Source organism: Hypanus sabinus, chromosome 3, assembly GCF_030144855.1.
Source record: "Hypanus sabinus isolate sHypSab1 chromosome 3, sHypSab1.hap1, whole genome shotgun sequence".
Taxonomy (NCBI): Eukaryota; Metazoa; Chordata; class Chondrichthyes; order Myliobatiformes; family Dasyatidae; genus Hypanus; species Hypanus sabinus.
Genome location: NC_082708.1, coordinates 191,162,695 through 191,177,997, shown reverse-complemented (window position 1 = coordinate 191,177,997; position 15,303 = coordinate 191,162,695). Strand labels below are relative to the sequence as shown.

At 47.2% G+C, this 15,303-nt stretch overlaps 1 protein-coding gene across 1 annotated transcript in view; it reads right to left on the bottom strand.

The window, feature by feature from the left end:
- Positions 1-1,527: 1,527 nt before the first annotated feature.
- LOC132392007 (uncharacterized protein C2orf81) overlaps positions 1,528-15,303 on the bottom strand; it is a 29,032-nt gene continuing 15,256 nt past the window's right edge. The window contains exons 3-5 of the mRNA XM_059965898.1: positions 11,833-12,042; positions 9,509-9,685; positions 1,528-4,758 (exon numbers count right to left, since the gene is read on the bottom strand). Of these exons, the coding sequence (XP_059821881.1) occupies positions 4,027-4,758; positions 9,509-9,685; positions 11,833-12,042 (1,119 nt within the window). The 3' untranslated portion in view covers positions 1,528-4,026. The remainder of the gene's footprint in view (positions 4,759-9,508; positions 9,686-11,832; positions 12,043-15,303) is intronic.

Here is a 15,303-nt window from a genome sequence, read left to right as displayed (position 1 = left end):
CCGTTCTATTCCCCGTGCAGCCTTAGGACTCTCTGACCACTGTCTGATCTACCTCATCCCAGTCCATAGGCAGGGACTTAAATCTCCTAAGCCTGTGGTGAGGACAGTGAAGAAGTGGACCAGTGAGGCGAAACAGCAACTTCAGGACTGTTTTGACACCACTGACTGGGGTATCTTTGAAGCTGCAGCCACCAATATACATGAACTGACAGACGCTGTGACATCCTACATCAGTTTTTGTGAGGATGCATGTGTACCCACAAAAACTTTCCGGACCTTGGCCAACAATAAGCCATGGTTTACCCCCAAACTCAGACATCTTCGCCAAGCTAAGGAGGACGCCCACAGGAGTGGGAATAGGGCCCTGTACAGGCTGGCCAGAAATGCACTGACCAGAGAAATCAGAGTGGCCAAGCGGCTCTACTCCGAAAAGTTGAGGAATAATTTCTCAGCTAACGACTCATTGTCGGTGTGGAGAGGGCTGCAGGAGGTCACTGGCTACAGGAGATGCACTGCCCCCCCTGCTGAGGTTAACAAAGCTTTGGCTGACGACCTTAATACCTTTTACTGTAGATTTGAGAGGGTCCATCTTACACCTGTCCCTCCCCCCTCTTCGGTCTCTCTTCCTGCCTGCCCTCGACCATCACTCACTGGCACTCATCCCCCAATCACTGCAATCACCTCCCCACCATCTCTGCCCAGCCCCCCTAGATCACAGCTTAGAATCAGCGAAGGAGAAGTATGTCAACTGTTCCAGCGACTTAAGACCCGAAAATCTCCAGGCCCAGATGGGGTCTCCCCCTCCTGTCTACGAGCCTGTGTTGATCAGCTGGCTCCCATCTTCACTCAGCTCTTTAATAGATCTCTGGAGCTGAGTGAGGTTCCAACTTGCTTCAAGCGCTCTACCATCATCCCGGTCCCCAAGAAACCCACCATCACAGGACTGAACGACTACAGACCTGTCGCATTGACATCTGTGGTCATGAAATCCTTTGAACGCTGGTGTTGAACCACCTGAAGACCCTCACCAGCAGCCTGCTGGATCCCCTGCAGTTTGCCTACCGGGCAAATAGGTCAGTAGATGATGCAGTCAACCTGGGACTGCACTATATCCTGCAACATCTGGATCGTCCTGGGACCTATGCTTGGATGCTGTTTGTGGATTTCAGTTCGGCGTTTAACACCATCGTCCCTCATACCCTCTGCTCCAAATTGTCTCACCTCACTGTGCCACCTGACCTCTGCGATTGGATTTACAGCTTCCTGACCAACAGAAGTCAGCAGGTAAGGAAGGGACAGGTCACCTCGGATACTCGAATCACCAACACCGGTGCCCCCCAGGGGTGTGTCCTCTCTCCACTGCTGTTCTCCCTCTACACCAATGACTGCACCTCCTCCAACCCCTATGTGAAGCTTTTGAAGTTTGCAAACGACACCACCGTCATCGGACTCATCCAGAGCAGTGATGAGTCTGCATATCGACAGCAGGTGGACCAACTGGCGCTCTGGTGCAGTCGGAACAATCTGGAGCTGAACTCACTCAAGACAAAGGAGATGATAGTGGATTTCAGGAGACATCCCCCCGTTACGTCCCCCCTCACAGTCCTTGGCAGCCCTGTGTCCACCGTGGAGAACTTCAGGTTCCTGGGAACCACCATCTCTCAGGATCTGAAGTGGGAGCAGAACATCAGCTCCATCCTGAAGAAGGCCCAGCAGCGGATGTACTTCCTGCAGCTCTTGAGGAAATATGGTCTGCCTCAGGAATTGCTGCTGCAGTTCTACACTGCAGTCATTGAGTCTGTCCTGTGCACCTCCATCACTGTGTGGTTTGGAGCCGCCACCAAGCAGGATAGAACCAGACTACAGCGCACAGTGAGGACTGCCGAGCGCATCATTGGAGCCTCCCTGCCCTCTATTGTGGACCTGTACTCTTCCAGGTTGAAGAAGAGGGCGGGGAACATCATAAAGGACTCCTTCCATCCTGTGCACGGACTGTTTGAACTGCTTCCGTCTGGTAGGCGCTTCAGATCCCTCCAGACTAAGACTAATAGGCACTGGAGAAGTTTTTTCCCTACTGCGGTCACTTTGCTGAACAGTTAACTGCCGGTTAACTGTCAGCTAACTATTACTTGGATTGTACTACTTGTATGTATAATCTATATTTTCATTTATATTATCATTATTATTGTTATGAGCAGAGAGACAACATCTGCTGGAAGTAAATTCCTTGTATGTGTACAGGTACTTGGCGATTAAAGTCTGATTCTGATAGGCGGGGGAAGTAGAAAGGCTACAGGAGGACTTAGACAATTAGGAGAATGGGTAAAGAAATGGCAGATGGAATACAGTGTTGGGAAATGTATGGTCATGCACTTTGATAGAAGAAATTAAAAGGTTGACTATTTTCCAAATGGAGAGAAAATAACAAAAATCTGAGGTGCAATGGGACTTGGATGTCCTCATGCATGATTCCCTAAAGGTTAATTTGCAGGTTGAGTCTGTGCTGAGGAAGACAAATGTGATGTTAGCATTCATTTTAAGAGGACTAGAATGTACAAACGTTTGTAAAAGCAAGGATGTAAAATTGAGACTTTATAAAGCACTGATGAGGCCTCACTTGAGAGCATTATGAACCATTTTGAGCCTTTTATCTTAGAAAGGATGTGCTGAAACTGGAGAGGGTTCAAAGGCAGTACATGAAAATGATTCAAGGATTAAACGGCTTTTCACATGAATGTGGTTTGTTCTGGGCCAGTATTCACTGGAAGTCAGAAGAATGAGGGGTGACTTAATTGAAACCTATTGAATAGTGAAAAGCCTTGATAGAGTAGATGAGGAGAGGATGTTTCCTATGGTGGTAGAGTCTAAGACAGGAGGACAGCCTCAGAATAGAGGGGCATTCTTTTAGAACAGAGACGAGGAAGAATTTATTTAGCCAGAGAGTGGTGAATCTGTGAAACTTGATGCCACAGGCAGCTGTGGAGGTCATCTTATATTTCAGGCAGACATTGATAGATTCTTGATTGGTCAGGGCATGAAAGGATAAGGGGAGAAGGCAAGAGATTGGGGCGAAAGGAAAAATGGATCAGCCATGATGAAATGGCAGAGCAGACTCAATGGGCCAAATGGCCTAATTGTGCTCCCTTATCTTATGGTCTTACGGAGAATTTTGTGCTGGACATGGAGGCTAGTGGGGTGGTAGGTGCTCTCAAATTTACTTGGTCCATTTTTATCAGTCCCCTCCCCTTTCTTGACCCCCCTGTCTGTATCTCTGAACTAATGAGATGTCCTCATTCTTCAAAGTAAAAGGCTTTCCTTCCTCCAGCATCAACTTCTCTCAACTGCATTTCTTTCATTTCACACACGTCTGCCCTCACCCCATCCTCCTGCTGCCACACCAGTAATAGGGTTCCTCTTGTCCTCACATACAACCCCCACTCGCTTCTGTGTCCAGCACATAATTCTCTGTAACTTCTGCCATCTCCAACGGGATCCCACCACGAAGCACACAATTTCCTCCCTCCACTTCCCACTTTTCACAGGGATCACTCCTTACTTGACTCCCTTGTCCATTAGGACCCACAGAGTTCCTTCAGTGTTCTGTGTGTTGTAGAGTAATAGAACACTACTGCACAGAAACAAGCCCTTCAGCCCATCTAGTCCATGCCAAATATTGTTCTGCCTAGTCCCATCAATTCACAAAGGGATCATAGCCATCCATATCCCTCCCATCCATGTACTTATCCAAGTTTCTCTTGTAATCTAACCTATATCCACCACTTCTGTTGGCACTTCATTTCTGAGTGAAGTTCCCCTCATGTTCCCCTTAAATGTTTCACCTTTAACCTATGACCTCTAGTTCTGGTCTCACCCTCAGTGGAAAAAGCTGCTTGCCCCTTAAAATATTACCCCCTTTGCAAGAAGCATTTAGGCATCTTGTACAGAATTTTCTAAATGTTAATTACAAAAGCTAAGATGTTTGGTGACACAGCGGGTAACGCACAGGCATCATTGAGGTGGGGGTTGTTACAGAAGGATGCGGCTGGACAGTTGTTCTACAGAGATGGGAGGAATAAACAGCCTGTTACAGATTGGCTTGAGTTGGATTAGCGATTTTTCTTCATACTTGGGATACCAGCCGCACTTGGAATGATTTCTGTCCTTTGCCCCATCGGGGATAAACTCTGGGACGTCTGGAGTAGTGGAGGCAGCACAAGTGTCAGGAAGTCTTGGCCTCAGTATCACGCCAGGACCAGCAGTTGACCCTGTGCCGATGGTTCCCGGCCCATTGCCTTTCCCCGCTCTTAGCTGCTGGGCTCTCCTGTTGTTATGCCTGAACTGTCCACTCTGGAACACCAGAGGCCTCAAAGGCATGCTTCCCGGTGGACGACAGCTCCCGGGGTTGGGGTCCGGCTCCACAAGCCGGAAGAAGGGCTTTACCCAACGCCTGCGGAACTGGGTTGGGTCCAACCTTTTCACCGAGGTGACGTTTCCAAGTTCATCGAAGGTCACGATGTTGTTGGATGGGAGGCGGCCGCGCTGAATCCTCATTGCATTCTGGAGGTAGGGTGGCACCCAACGGGCCTCACAGGGAACCAGGGGCATCTCTTCGGAGGCTGGTGGTTGGACCAGGTCTGCTTCTCTCTCAAATAAAGGCTTGCTGATATTCCACACTTTCTGTGCGTTGTGAAGGTGCCTCCTGGCCTTGAAGCCACAACTCTTCCTGACCGTGATGGCTTCTGGTGTCTGCTCAGGTTCCTAGGGTCAGAGAATAGCAGGATTAGCAGCTGGGCAGAGTGCAACACTATCTTGCTCCAAGAAGGGTAATGATACTTTAGAGAGGATTCATTCAATCCTCCCTGAAGCAATCAGTAAGACCTCAGTCAGAACCCATGAAGTAGTGTGTTCAGTTCTGCTCACCTCACTACAGGAAGGATGTGGATACGATTGAAAGAGTGCAGAGGATTTTTCAAAGGGTGTTGCCTGGATTAGAGAGCATGCCTTATGAGAATAAGTTGAGTGAACTTGGGCTTTTCTCCTCGGAGTGACGGAGGATGAGAGGTGACCTGATAGAGGTGTATAAGATGATGAGAAGCATTAATTGTGTGGATAGTCAGAGGCTTTTTGCCAGGGCTGAAATAGCTAACATGAGAGGGCACAGTTTTAAGGTGCTTGGAAGTAGGTACAAGGGGTACGTTTTTCACTCAGTGTGGTGGGTGCGAGGAATGCAATGCTGGCAGTGGTGGTGGAATTGGATACAATAGGGTCTTTTGAGAGACTCTTAGATAGGTACATGGAGCTCAGAAAAATAGAGGGCTATGCGGTAGGGAATTCTAGGCAGATTCTAGAGTAGGTTACCTTAAGACCATAAGACATAGGAGCAGAATCAGGTCATCTGGTTGATCCCTTTTATTTAATATCTCCTCCTCAAACCCAGTTCCCAGCCTTCTCCCGGTAACCTTTGATACCATCTCCAATCAAGAACCTATCAAACTCTGCCTTAAATACACCCAACGACCTTGGTCTCCACAGCTGCATGTGGCAACAAATTTCACAAATTCACCACCCTTTGGCCAAAGAAATTTCTCGGCATCTCTGTTTTAAAAGGGCGCCCCTCTATCCTGAGGCTGTGCCCTCTTGTCCTAGACTCTCACACAATGGGAAACATGGAAACATCCTTTCCACATCCACTCTGTCTCGGCCTTTCAACATTCAAAAGGTTTCAATGAGATCCTCCCTCATCCTTCTGAATTTCAGCGAGTACAGGCCCAGAGCCATGAAACGTTCCTCGTGTGATAACCATTTCATTCCTGGAATCATCCTTGTGAACTTCCTCTGGACCCTCTCCAATGCCAGCACATCTTTTCTAAGATGAGGGGCCCAAAACTGTTCACAATACTCAAGGTGAGGCCTCACCAGTGTCTTATAAAGCCTCAGCATCACATCCTTACTGTTGTACTCTTGAAATGAATGCTAACAATGATTGCATTTGCCTTCCTCACCACTGACTCAACCTGCAAGTTAGCCTTCATGGTGTTCTGCATAAGGACTCCTTCCCAAGTCCATTTGCATCGCACATTCCAGGATTTTCTCCCTGTTTAGAAAATAGTGAGCACATTTATTTCTACTACCAAAGTGCAAGACCATGCATTTTCCAACGTTGTATTTCTTTTGCCACTTTCATGCCCATTCTCCTAATCTGTCTAAGTCTTTCTGCATCCTACCTGTTTCCTCAACACTATCTGCCCCTCCACCAATCTTTGTATCATCTGCAAAGTTGGCAACAAAACCATTTATTCCATCATCTAAATCATTTATATACAGCATAAAAAGAAGTGGTCCCATTACCGACCCCTGCCGAACCCAGATAAGTGTGAAGTGGTTCATTTTGGTAGGTCAAATATGATGGCAGAATATAGTATTAATGGTAAGACTCTTGGCAGTGTGGAGGATCAGAGGGATCTTGGGGTCCGAGTCCATAGGATGCTCAAAACAGCTGTGCAGGTTGACTCTGTGGTTAAGAAGGTATACGGTGTATTGGCCTTCATCAATCATGGAATTGAATTTAGGAGCTGAGAGGTAATGTTGCAGCTATATAGGACCCTGCTTAGACCCCATTTGGAGTACTGTGTTAAGTTCTGGTTGCCTCGCTACGGGAAGGATGTGGAAGCCATAGAAAGGGCACAGAGGAGAGTTATAAGGATATTGCCTGGATTGGGGAACATGCCTTATGAGAACAGGTTGAGTGAACTCGGCCTTTTCTCCTTGGAGTGAAGGAGGATGAGAAGTGACTTGATAGAGGTGTACAAGATGATGAGAGGCATTGATCGTGTGGATAGTCAGAGGCTTTTTCCCAGGGCTGAAATGGTTGCCACAGGAGGACACAGGTTTAAGGTGCTGGGGAGTAGGTACAAAGGAGATGTCAGGGGTAAGTTTTTTACTCAGAGTGGTGAGTGTGTGGAATGGGCTGCTAGCAACGGTGCTGGAGATGGATACGATAAGGTCTTTTAAGAGGCTTTTAGATAGGTACATGGAGCTTAGTAAAATAAAGGACTTTTGGTAAGCCTAGTAATTTCTGAGGTAGGGACATGTTCGGCACAACTTTGTGGGCCGAAGGGCCTGTATTGTGCTGTAGGTTTTCTTTGTTTCTATGTTTTTCTATGTAACACCACTAGTCACTGGCAGCCAACCAGAAAAAGATCCTTTTATTCCCACTTGCTGCCTCCTACCAATCAGCCAATGCTCTAAGCATGTTAGTAAATTACCTGTAAAACCATGGTTCTTAACTTGGTAAGCAGCCTCATGTGTGGCACCATGTCAAAGGCCTTCTGAAAGTCCAAATGCACAACATCCATTGCATCCCCTTTATCTATCCTACTTGTAATTGCCTGAAAGAATTCCAACAGGTTCATCTGGCAGGATTTTCCCTGAAGGAAACCATGCTGACTTTGTACTATTTATCCTGAGTTACAAAGTACTCCATCACCTCATCCTTAACAATGACTCTAACATCCTCCCAACCACTGAGGTCAGGGTATAATTTCCTTTCTGCTGCCTTCCTCCTTTCTTAAAAAGTAGAGTGACATTTGCAATTTTCCAGTCCTCTGGCACCATGCCAGAGTCCAACAATTTTTATGCCAACACAATCTCTAATGCTACCTCTTTCAGAAACCCAGGATGCAGTTCAACTGGTCTGGGTGACTTATGTACCTTTAGGCCTTTTAGCATTTTGAGCACCTTCAGTTTTGTAACAGTAACTGCACTCACTTCCCTTCCTTCACACACTACAACATCACGCACACTACTAGTGTCTTCCACAGTGAAGACTGATACAAAATATCCATTTAGTTCATCAGTTATCTTCTTGTCCCCCGTTATTATTTCTCCTGCTTCATTTTGTAGCGGTCCTACATCCACTCTCATTTTTCTTTTATTTTTAACATACTTGTTCTAACTACATCAGACTTCACTTTCTCCCTATCAAGTTTCAGTTTGAACTCAATCATATTGTACTCACTGGTTCCTAAGTGTTTTTTTTTACCTTAAGCTCCTTAATCATCTCCAGTTCATTGCACAACACCCTATCCAGTATAGCTGATTCCCTTGTAGGCTCAATGACAAACTGCTCTAAAAAGCTATCTCTTAAGCATTCAACAAACTTACTCTCTTGAGATCCATTACTAACCTGATTTTCCCAGTCGACCTGCATGTTAAAATCTCCCATGACTACTATCACATTGCCCTTTTGACTCACCTTTTCTATTTCCTGTTGTAACCTGTGGTCCACCTCCCAGCCACTATTGGGAGGCCTGTATATGACTGTCACCCATGTCCTTTTACCCTTGTAGTTTCTTAACTCAACTCACAAGGATTCAACATCTTCCAATCCTATGTCCCATCTTTCTACTGATTTGATGCCAATCTTTACCAGCAGAGCCACAGCACCCCCTCTGCCTATCTTCCTATCCTTCTGATACACCGTGTAACTTTGGACATTCAGTTCCCAACTACAACCGTCCTTCAGCCACGATTCAGTGATGGCCACAACATCATACCTGGAAATCTGTAAGATTGATCACCTACTTTATTTCTTACACATGCATTTAGATACAACACCTTGAGTACTGTATTTGCTATCCTTTCTGATTCTGCATCTCTGATGATTTGATACTCAGCAACTTAGTCCCGTAAGGTTACATGGTCAGCGCAGCATTGTAGGCGAAGGGCCTGTAATGTGCTGTAGATTTCTATGTTCTATCTTCTGATAGATGGCTTCACCTCTGCTACAATATTCTCAACACGGGTGCTCTGCAAGGTTGTGTTTCCAGCCCCCACTGACAACTGTGTGGTCAGTTTCTGCACTTACTCCATCTGTATTGCAGATGATAGCCCGTAGTGAGCTGCATCACAAATAATAATCAGTCAAAATGCAGGACGGAGGTGGAGAGATTCGTTACAGTAAACTCATCAATGTCTCTACGTCCTCAGGAGGCTAAAAGACATTTGGTATGTCAACGTCAACTCTCGCCATTTTTTTTTATTAATGCACCTATCCAGACGCATAGGCAGAAGATACAAAAGCCTGAACAAGTTGCAGGGTGTTGTAGACTTACCCAGCTCCATCACGGGCACACACCTCCCCACCGCTGAGCACATCTTCAAGAGCTGATGCCTCAAGAATGGGCCATCCAGCAGTAAGGACCAACACCATCCAGGACATATAACCTCTTCCCATTACACCATCACGGTGCAGGTACAGGAGCATTGAGACACACACTCAATGTTTTAGGAACAGCATCTTTCCCTCTGTAAATTCTCTGCATCCAATCCCCTCAACCCCTCCACCCTCAGAACCACTATCCTCAACACCTCGACACCTTCACCCCTCCATCTACCTTCAATATCCCACCCACGAACCTCACCCTCGACCCCTCCACACCCTTGACCTCCCCACCTTCGACCCTCTCCCGCCCACAGCGCGAATGCTCTGGAATTACGGTACACTTACCATGCCGGCTTCCTCAGGCTCTGTAGTGACTTGTTCCAAATCTGGGTAAAAGCCTGTCCATGGCGATGAGTAGAGTGACCCTTGGGCTCCGTGGTCGTGATCCCCAAACGTTGAGCTGTGGTCAGCAGATGCTGCCTTAGGTTGAAGGTCAACTTTGGGGGGCTCCTGTATCGACTCCTAATTAAGAACAGAGTGTGGTCACTTGAGTACGGTCATTCCCTTTGTCTCACCCGCTGTGGTCTGGGCTTTGGGCTCAGGATTGGCTTCAGGTGCCAAGAGATGGAGGGGCTTCCACTTGGTCTTGCTGTGACGAAGGTCGTACTGCAATTCTGAGGTGAAGGAATGCTCCCTAGCCTTAGTTCAACTGATAGAAGCAACCGCTGCGCCCTCAACATCAGACCCACAACTCCCGCATCCTCAGTCTAATGGACACCTGCCCTGGGACCTTCATCCCTACACTCTGAACCCGACCATCCGAGGGTAGATGTGAAGATTTATTTTGGAGGGTCAGGTAGTTTGCCCAACTGCAATTTTCTTTTAATTCCATAACCTGCTGTTCCTTCTCAGAATCATGTGCCATGCTGGTCAGCCTGACACTACCTCAGCCTGGGGCGGTGGAGTTCAACTGCTGTCCACAAGGAGTTTGATGTTCTTCCTGTGACAGGCTGGGTTTCCTCCGCGTGTTCTTGTTCCCTCCCACAATCCAAAGATATACCTTTAGTAGGATAATTGGTCATTGTAAATTGTCCTGTCATTAGCTTCAATAGGTGGGTTGCTGGGCCATTTGGCTCGTTGGGCCAGCAGGGATTATTTCGTGCTGTATGTCAAAAAGAAACTTCTGCTGCATGTCTGTTGACAGGGAAGAAGGTGACCAGCAGGTCAGTAGAGCTTTAAGAGTCAGAGACAGTTACAGAACCCCACCTGATTCCACCCCTCTGACCAACAGAGGCAATTTAACATCAACCCCTCCCCCTGCAATGATCATCAGAGGCGCTTACCCCGCCCCCCCCTCCCTGAACACCATTGGCAAGTTAACCACAACCCTACCCCGATTCCACCCCTCCCTGAACACGAGTGACAAATTAACCTGCCCACCACACACTAACTGGGAAGGGCCAAGAGCCAGAGGGAACTCTTGTGAGATCTCACAAACTCGAAAACTTCGAAGGGCAGGACTGAATATGGTCAGTGGATCTCTATCTGCTGAGCCATTGAGTTGTCCCTGAGTGGACATGGGAGTTATGGAAGAGTAGGAGAGGGAGGGGAGAAGGGACAGAAATCACCAGGCCACAATATTTTGAGTGTTCAGATGTTTGGGGAGAGGCACTGGTTTGTTCTCTGCCCCCATCTATATCAGGCTCAGAAATCTGTGTGGTTGTCCAGTTCTAGACTCTCACACAGTCCTCAACACTCCTATGTCACTGTCTAAAGCTGAGTCCTAACAGAGGTTCCCCATGTGGACACGTTTGGTCTGGTTGGCAGTGGCTTGTAGTCACCAGTCACCCAGAACTTGGTCTGCGTGTTCATCTGTAGTTCAGTGGCTGGTGAAGCAAATCAAGGACTGGAATATGCCCAAGCAAGATCTCCCCCAAAAGCATTGTCCATAAGGCATAAGATGCAGGAGCAGGATTAGGCCATTCAATCCACCGAGTCTGCTCTGCCATTCCATCATGGCTGATTTATTAACCCTCTCAAACCCATTCTCCTGCCTTCTCCCTGTAACCTTTGATGGCCAGACTAATCAAGAATCTATCAACCTCCACTTTAAATATACTTAAGGACTTGGCCTCCTCAGCCGTCTGTAGAAACAAAATCCACAGATTCACCACTTTCTTCCTCAGTTCTGTTCAAAATGGATGTCCTATTCAGAGGCTGTGTCCTCTGGTTCTAGACTCTTCCACTATAGGAAACATCTTCCACATCCACTCTATCTAGGCCTTTCAATATTCGATAGGTTTCAATGAGATCCCCCCTCATTATTCTGAATTCTTGTGAGTACAGGCCCAGAGTCATAATTGGTCCTCATATGGTTACCCTGTCATTTCCGGGATCATTCTCCGGACCTTCTCCAATGCTAGCACCTCCTTTTTCAGATAAGGGGCCCTAAACTGTTCAGGATACTCCAAATACAGTCTGACCAATGTTTTGAAAAGCCTCAGCTACTGATAGAACAGTTGGGATTTTGCTATGGTAACTGTTACTGATAACCTCAGGATTACCAGTGTCAACCTGAAGGTTACCGGACCAGTAACTCACCAGTAGGCAGCAGCAGTTCACGTCTATCCAGCAGACAGCAGAAAAGGCCTGAAACTGATAGGCCTTACCTGTCCCTGCAGAGCTGCAGTGTCGGGAAGTCTCAGCACTGGCACTGAGCCCTGGGCCCAGGAGTCGGTGACATCGGCCTGGGGCTCTGTGTCCTCCTGCCAGGATGGAGTCAGGCTGATGTTGCTTTCGCCAGGGTCGTGGATCAGGAACTGCCACTCGATGATCTGCAGGAGAGCGTCCTTGGCCTGAGTGATGGTGAATGGCAGCAACTGAGGGAAGAGGCATAGCATCAGACAGATTGGCACAGCCAGCCCCTGCTGCTCCACCAATAGTGGGGGCAGAAAGGTGGAGCTGTGAGAACATATTATATAGAACACGACAGTAAGGCCCTTCAGCCCATCAAGTTGTGATCACCCTTTAACCTACTCCAAGATCAGTTTAACACTTCCCTCCCACATAACTCTCCATTTTTCTATCATCCATGTACAAGAGTCTGTTAAATGCCCTGAAAGTATCTACCACTAGCAGGCTGTTTCATACATCCATCACAAAAAGAACAGACCCTAGCTTGCTTAACCTACTCTCATTAGGCATGCTCTCTAATCCAGGCAGCATCCTGGTAAATCTCCTCCGCACCTTCTCTAAAGCTTCCACCTTCTTCCTATAATGAAGGACCAGAACTGTACACAATATTCCAGCACTGTTCCAGCTGGTTTGACCAGCACTGTACAGAGTTCCAACATTACCTCAGGGCTCTTGAACTCAGTCCCCTATCTAATGAAGGCCAACACACCATATGTCTTTTTAACCACCCTATCAACTTGTGCAGCAACTTTGTGGGATTTGTGGACGTGGACCCTATGATCTCTCTGTTCCTCGAGACTGCTAAGAATCCTGCTGTTAACCCTGTACTCCGCTTTGAGTTCGACTTCACACTTTTCTGGCTTGAACTCCATTTGCCATTTCTCAGACCAGCTCTGTATTTGTCAATATCCTGTTCTACAAGGTCAGTAATGGAGCAAGACAGGCTCTCTGCTGAAGACACAGTCAGTCATTACCTGGCATTGGGGCACCATCAATATTTCTTTGAAGAATCAGATGGAGGAGAGTGAGTTTCATGCCACATTGTGCTGGGAATTTACAATTACTTTGCCTCCATTATTGACTCTAGTGTCTGCACAGGGTTCCAGAGTCAACCCATCGATGCCATGCCAACCTTCAGGATCCACCTGTACTAATCCCATTCATTTGGAGTATCATCAAAGTATAAAGTTGAAGATATCGTGGTGTAACCATTAACACAAGTCACAACCAATCTCCCTCAACCATCTCATAATGTGACCAACAAGCAGTAATCATTTTTGAAGTGCAAAGCACAGTGGTTGTGGGAGCTGGTGATGGATTCACCACAGGCGATTGCTTGTGAGAGACCGTTTGTAGACTGATGTGATTGTGAGACACTCTCACTTGCATTGGACCACCATTGAGAACATTGTCAAAAGGCGATGCCTCAAGAAGTCAGCATCTATCATTAAGAAACAGGATCCTGAAGTCTCGCACAGAATGATTTCTGAACATTACCTCAATATTTTGCTCTCTTTTTCCCCTACTTATATTTCTTTTTGTAACAGTTATATTTATGTTATTGCAATGTACTGCTGCCAAAAACAATAAATTTCATGACGTCAATGATGAGCTTAGGAAGAGACAATGGTGCCTAACGGTGACTCCTTTGCTTGCATCTTTGGAAACAGCTCTATTTCCATCTTTAATATCTCTATTTTTCCCTTTCAGGGTTCTTTTGAAGACCCTAACCTGGAGTTACACACTGACTTTGGTTCTTTGTGGGAATGGGACCTGCTCTTGGGGTTTTGAGACTGGCTGCTAAGGATGCAGCCTAAAAGATTAGGTCACCTTTGGAGTTCCAGGATCTCGTGACTCTGGAGACTGGTGAACCGAAGGCCGGTGTCTCTGCAGGAATCCACAGGAATCATGGGAATACAAGGAAGATCGAAAGCAGAGAGCTTGCCGCTAGCTGTGTGCACAGAGACCCGAGTTCTTTGGGCACAGTGCTTGGAAAGAGCGACACAACAAACTTTTAACATCATAAACCAGCGAGTTGTTTGCTATGTCTCTCCTCTCACCATGAAATGGAGACAGCGCTTTTTCCCTTATTATGGAGAGGGAGAGCTGTGGTATGTCGAATTCAGGGAGAGTGAGTAGACTTTGGAAACTGCAAGTCCGTGTCTTTGCTGATGCCTTGCTGCTCGTTGGTGGGGGTGGGAGAGGGAGAGGGGGTGATCATCACTTTGCTGCATGCTCAGGTGCTTGTTGGTGGGAGAGGGAGAGGGAGAGGGAGAGGGAGAGGGGGTGATCATCACTTTGCTGCATGCTCGGGTGCTCGTTGGTGGGAGAGGGAGAGGGAGAGGGAGAGGGGGTGATCGTCACTTTGCAGCTGCTTATGCGTGGGAGGGAGGAGCTGGGGGGCTTTGGGGTTCTAACATTTAGGGTTCATTCATTCTTTGTAGACAGTGGGATTGTGTTAGTTAACCTCCATCTAAACTCATAGCAACTCAATACAACTCATGCCAATTCATGTTCTCAGCATCCTTTGGTCATTTGTGCAGTTTGACTTCTTTTGAACATTGGTTGTTTGTTAGACTTTATGTAAAGATTTTTATGTGGATTTTATTGTACCCTCCTGCACAATGCCTGCATGAAAATTAATTTCAAGATAGTATACGGTGACGTAAATTTACTTAGAACTTTGGTACAACAAAACGGACATCAGATAGCTTCATGTGTAAACCATTATGATCAAGGAAGATTCCACACAGGTTATTTTGCCAGTTGGCACAAGGGAAAAGTTGTTCAGTCAATAAATGGGACAATTTGTGTACCAGACCCACCCCCTCACACAAACCGTTCACACCCCGCCTCTCACAGCCAGCTCGCAGCTCGGACCCCATCCACTCACACAGACTGTAGGGGCCCCACCCGCTCACGCGGACCGTAAGGGACCCACACTCACGATGACGGTTTGGACCCCACCCCTTCACGTGAACCATAGGGACCCCACCCCCTCACGTGGACCGTTCAGACCCCACCCCCTCATGCGGACCATAGAGACCCCACCCCCTCATGCGGACCATAGAGACCCCACCCCCTCACATGGACTGTATGGGCCCCGCCCCCTCACATGGACCATTCGGAACCCACCCCTCACGTGGACTGTATGGGCCCCACTCACTCACACTGACAGTCACAGGGTCAGACAGCATGGAGAGAGACCTTTATTACTGACAGAGTCACGGGGTCAGACAGCATTGATAGAGATCAAAAATAGAGGGCTGTATGTAAGCCTAATAATTTCTAAGGTAGGGACATGTTCGGCAGAACTTTGTGTGCTGAAGTGTCTGTATTGTGCTGTAGGTTTTCTATGTTTCTTTACCAAATCTCCTCAGACTCCTAATGAAATATAGCCACTGGTGTGCCTTCTTCTTGATTGCAACAATATGCTGAACCCAGGA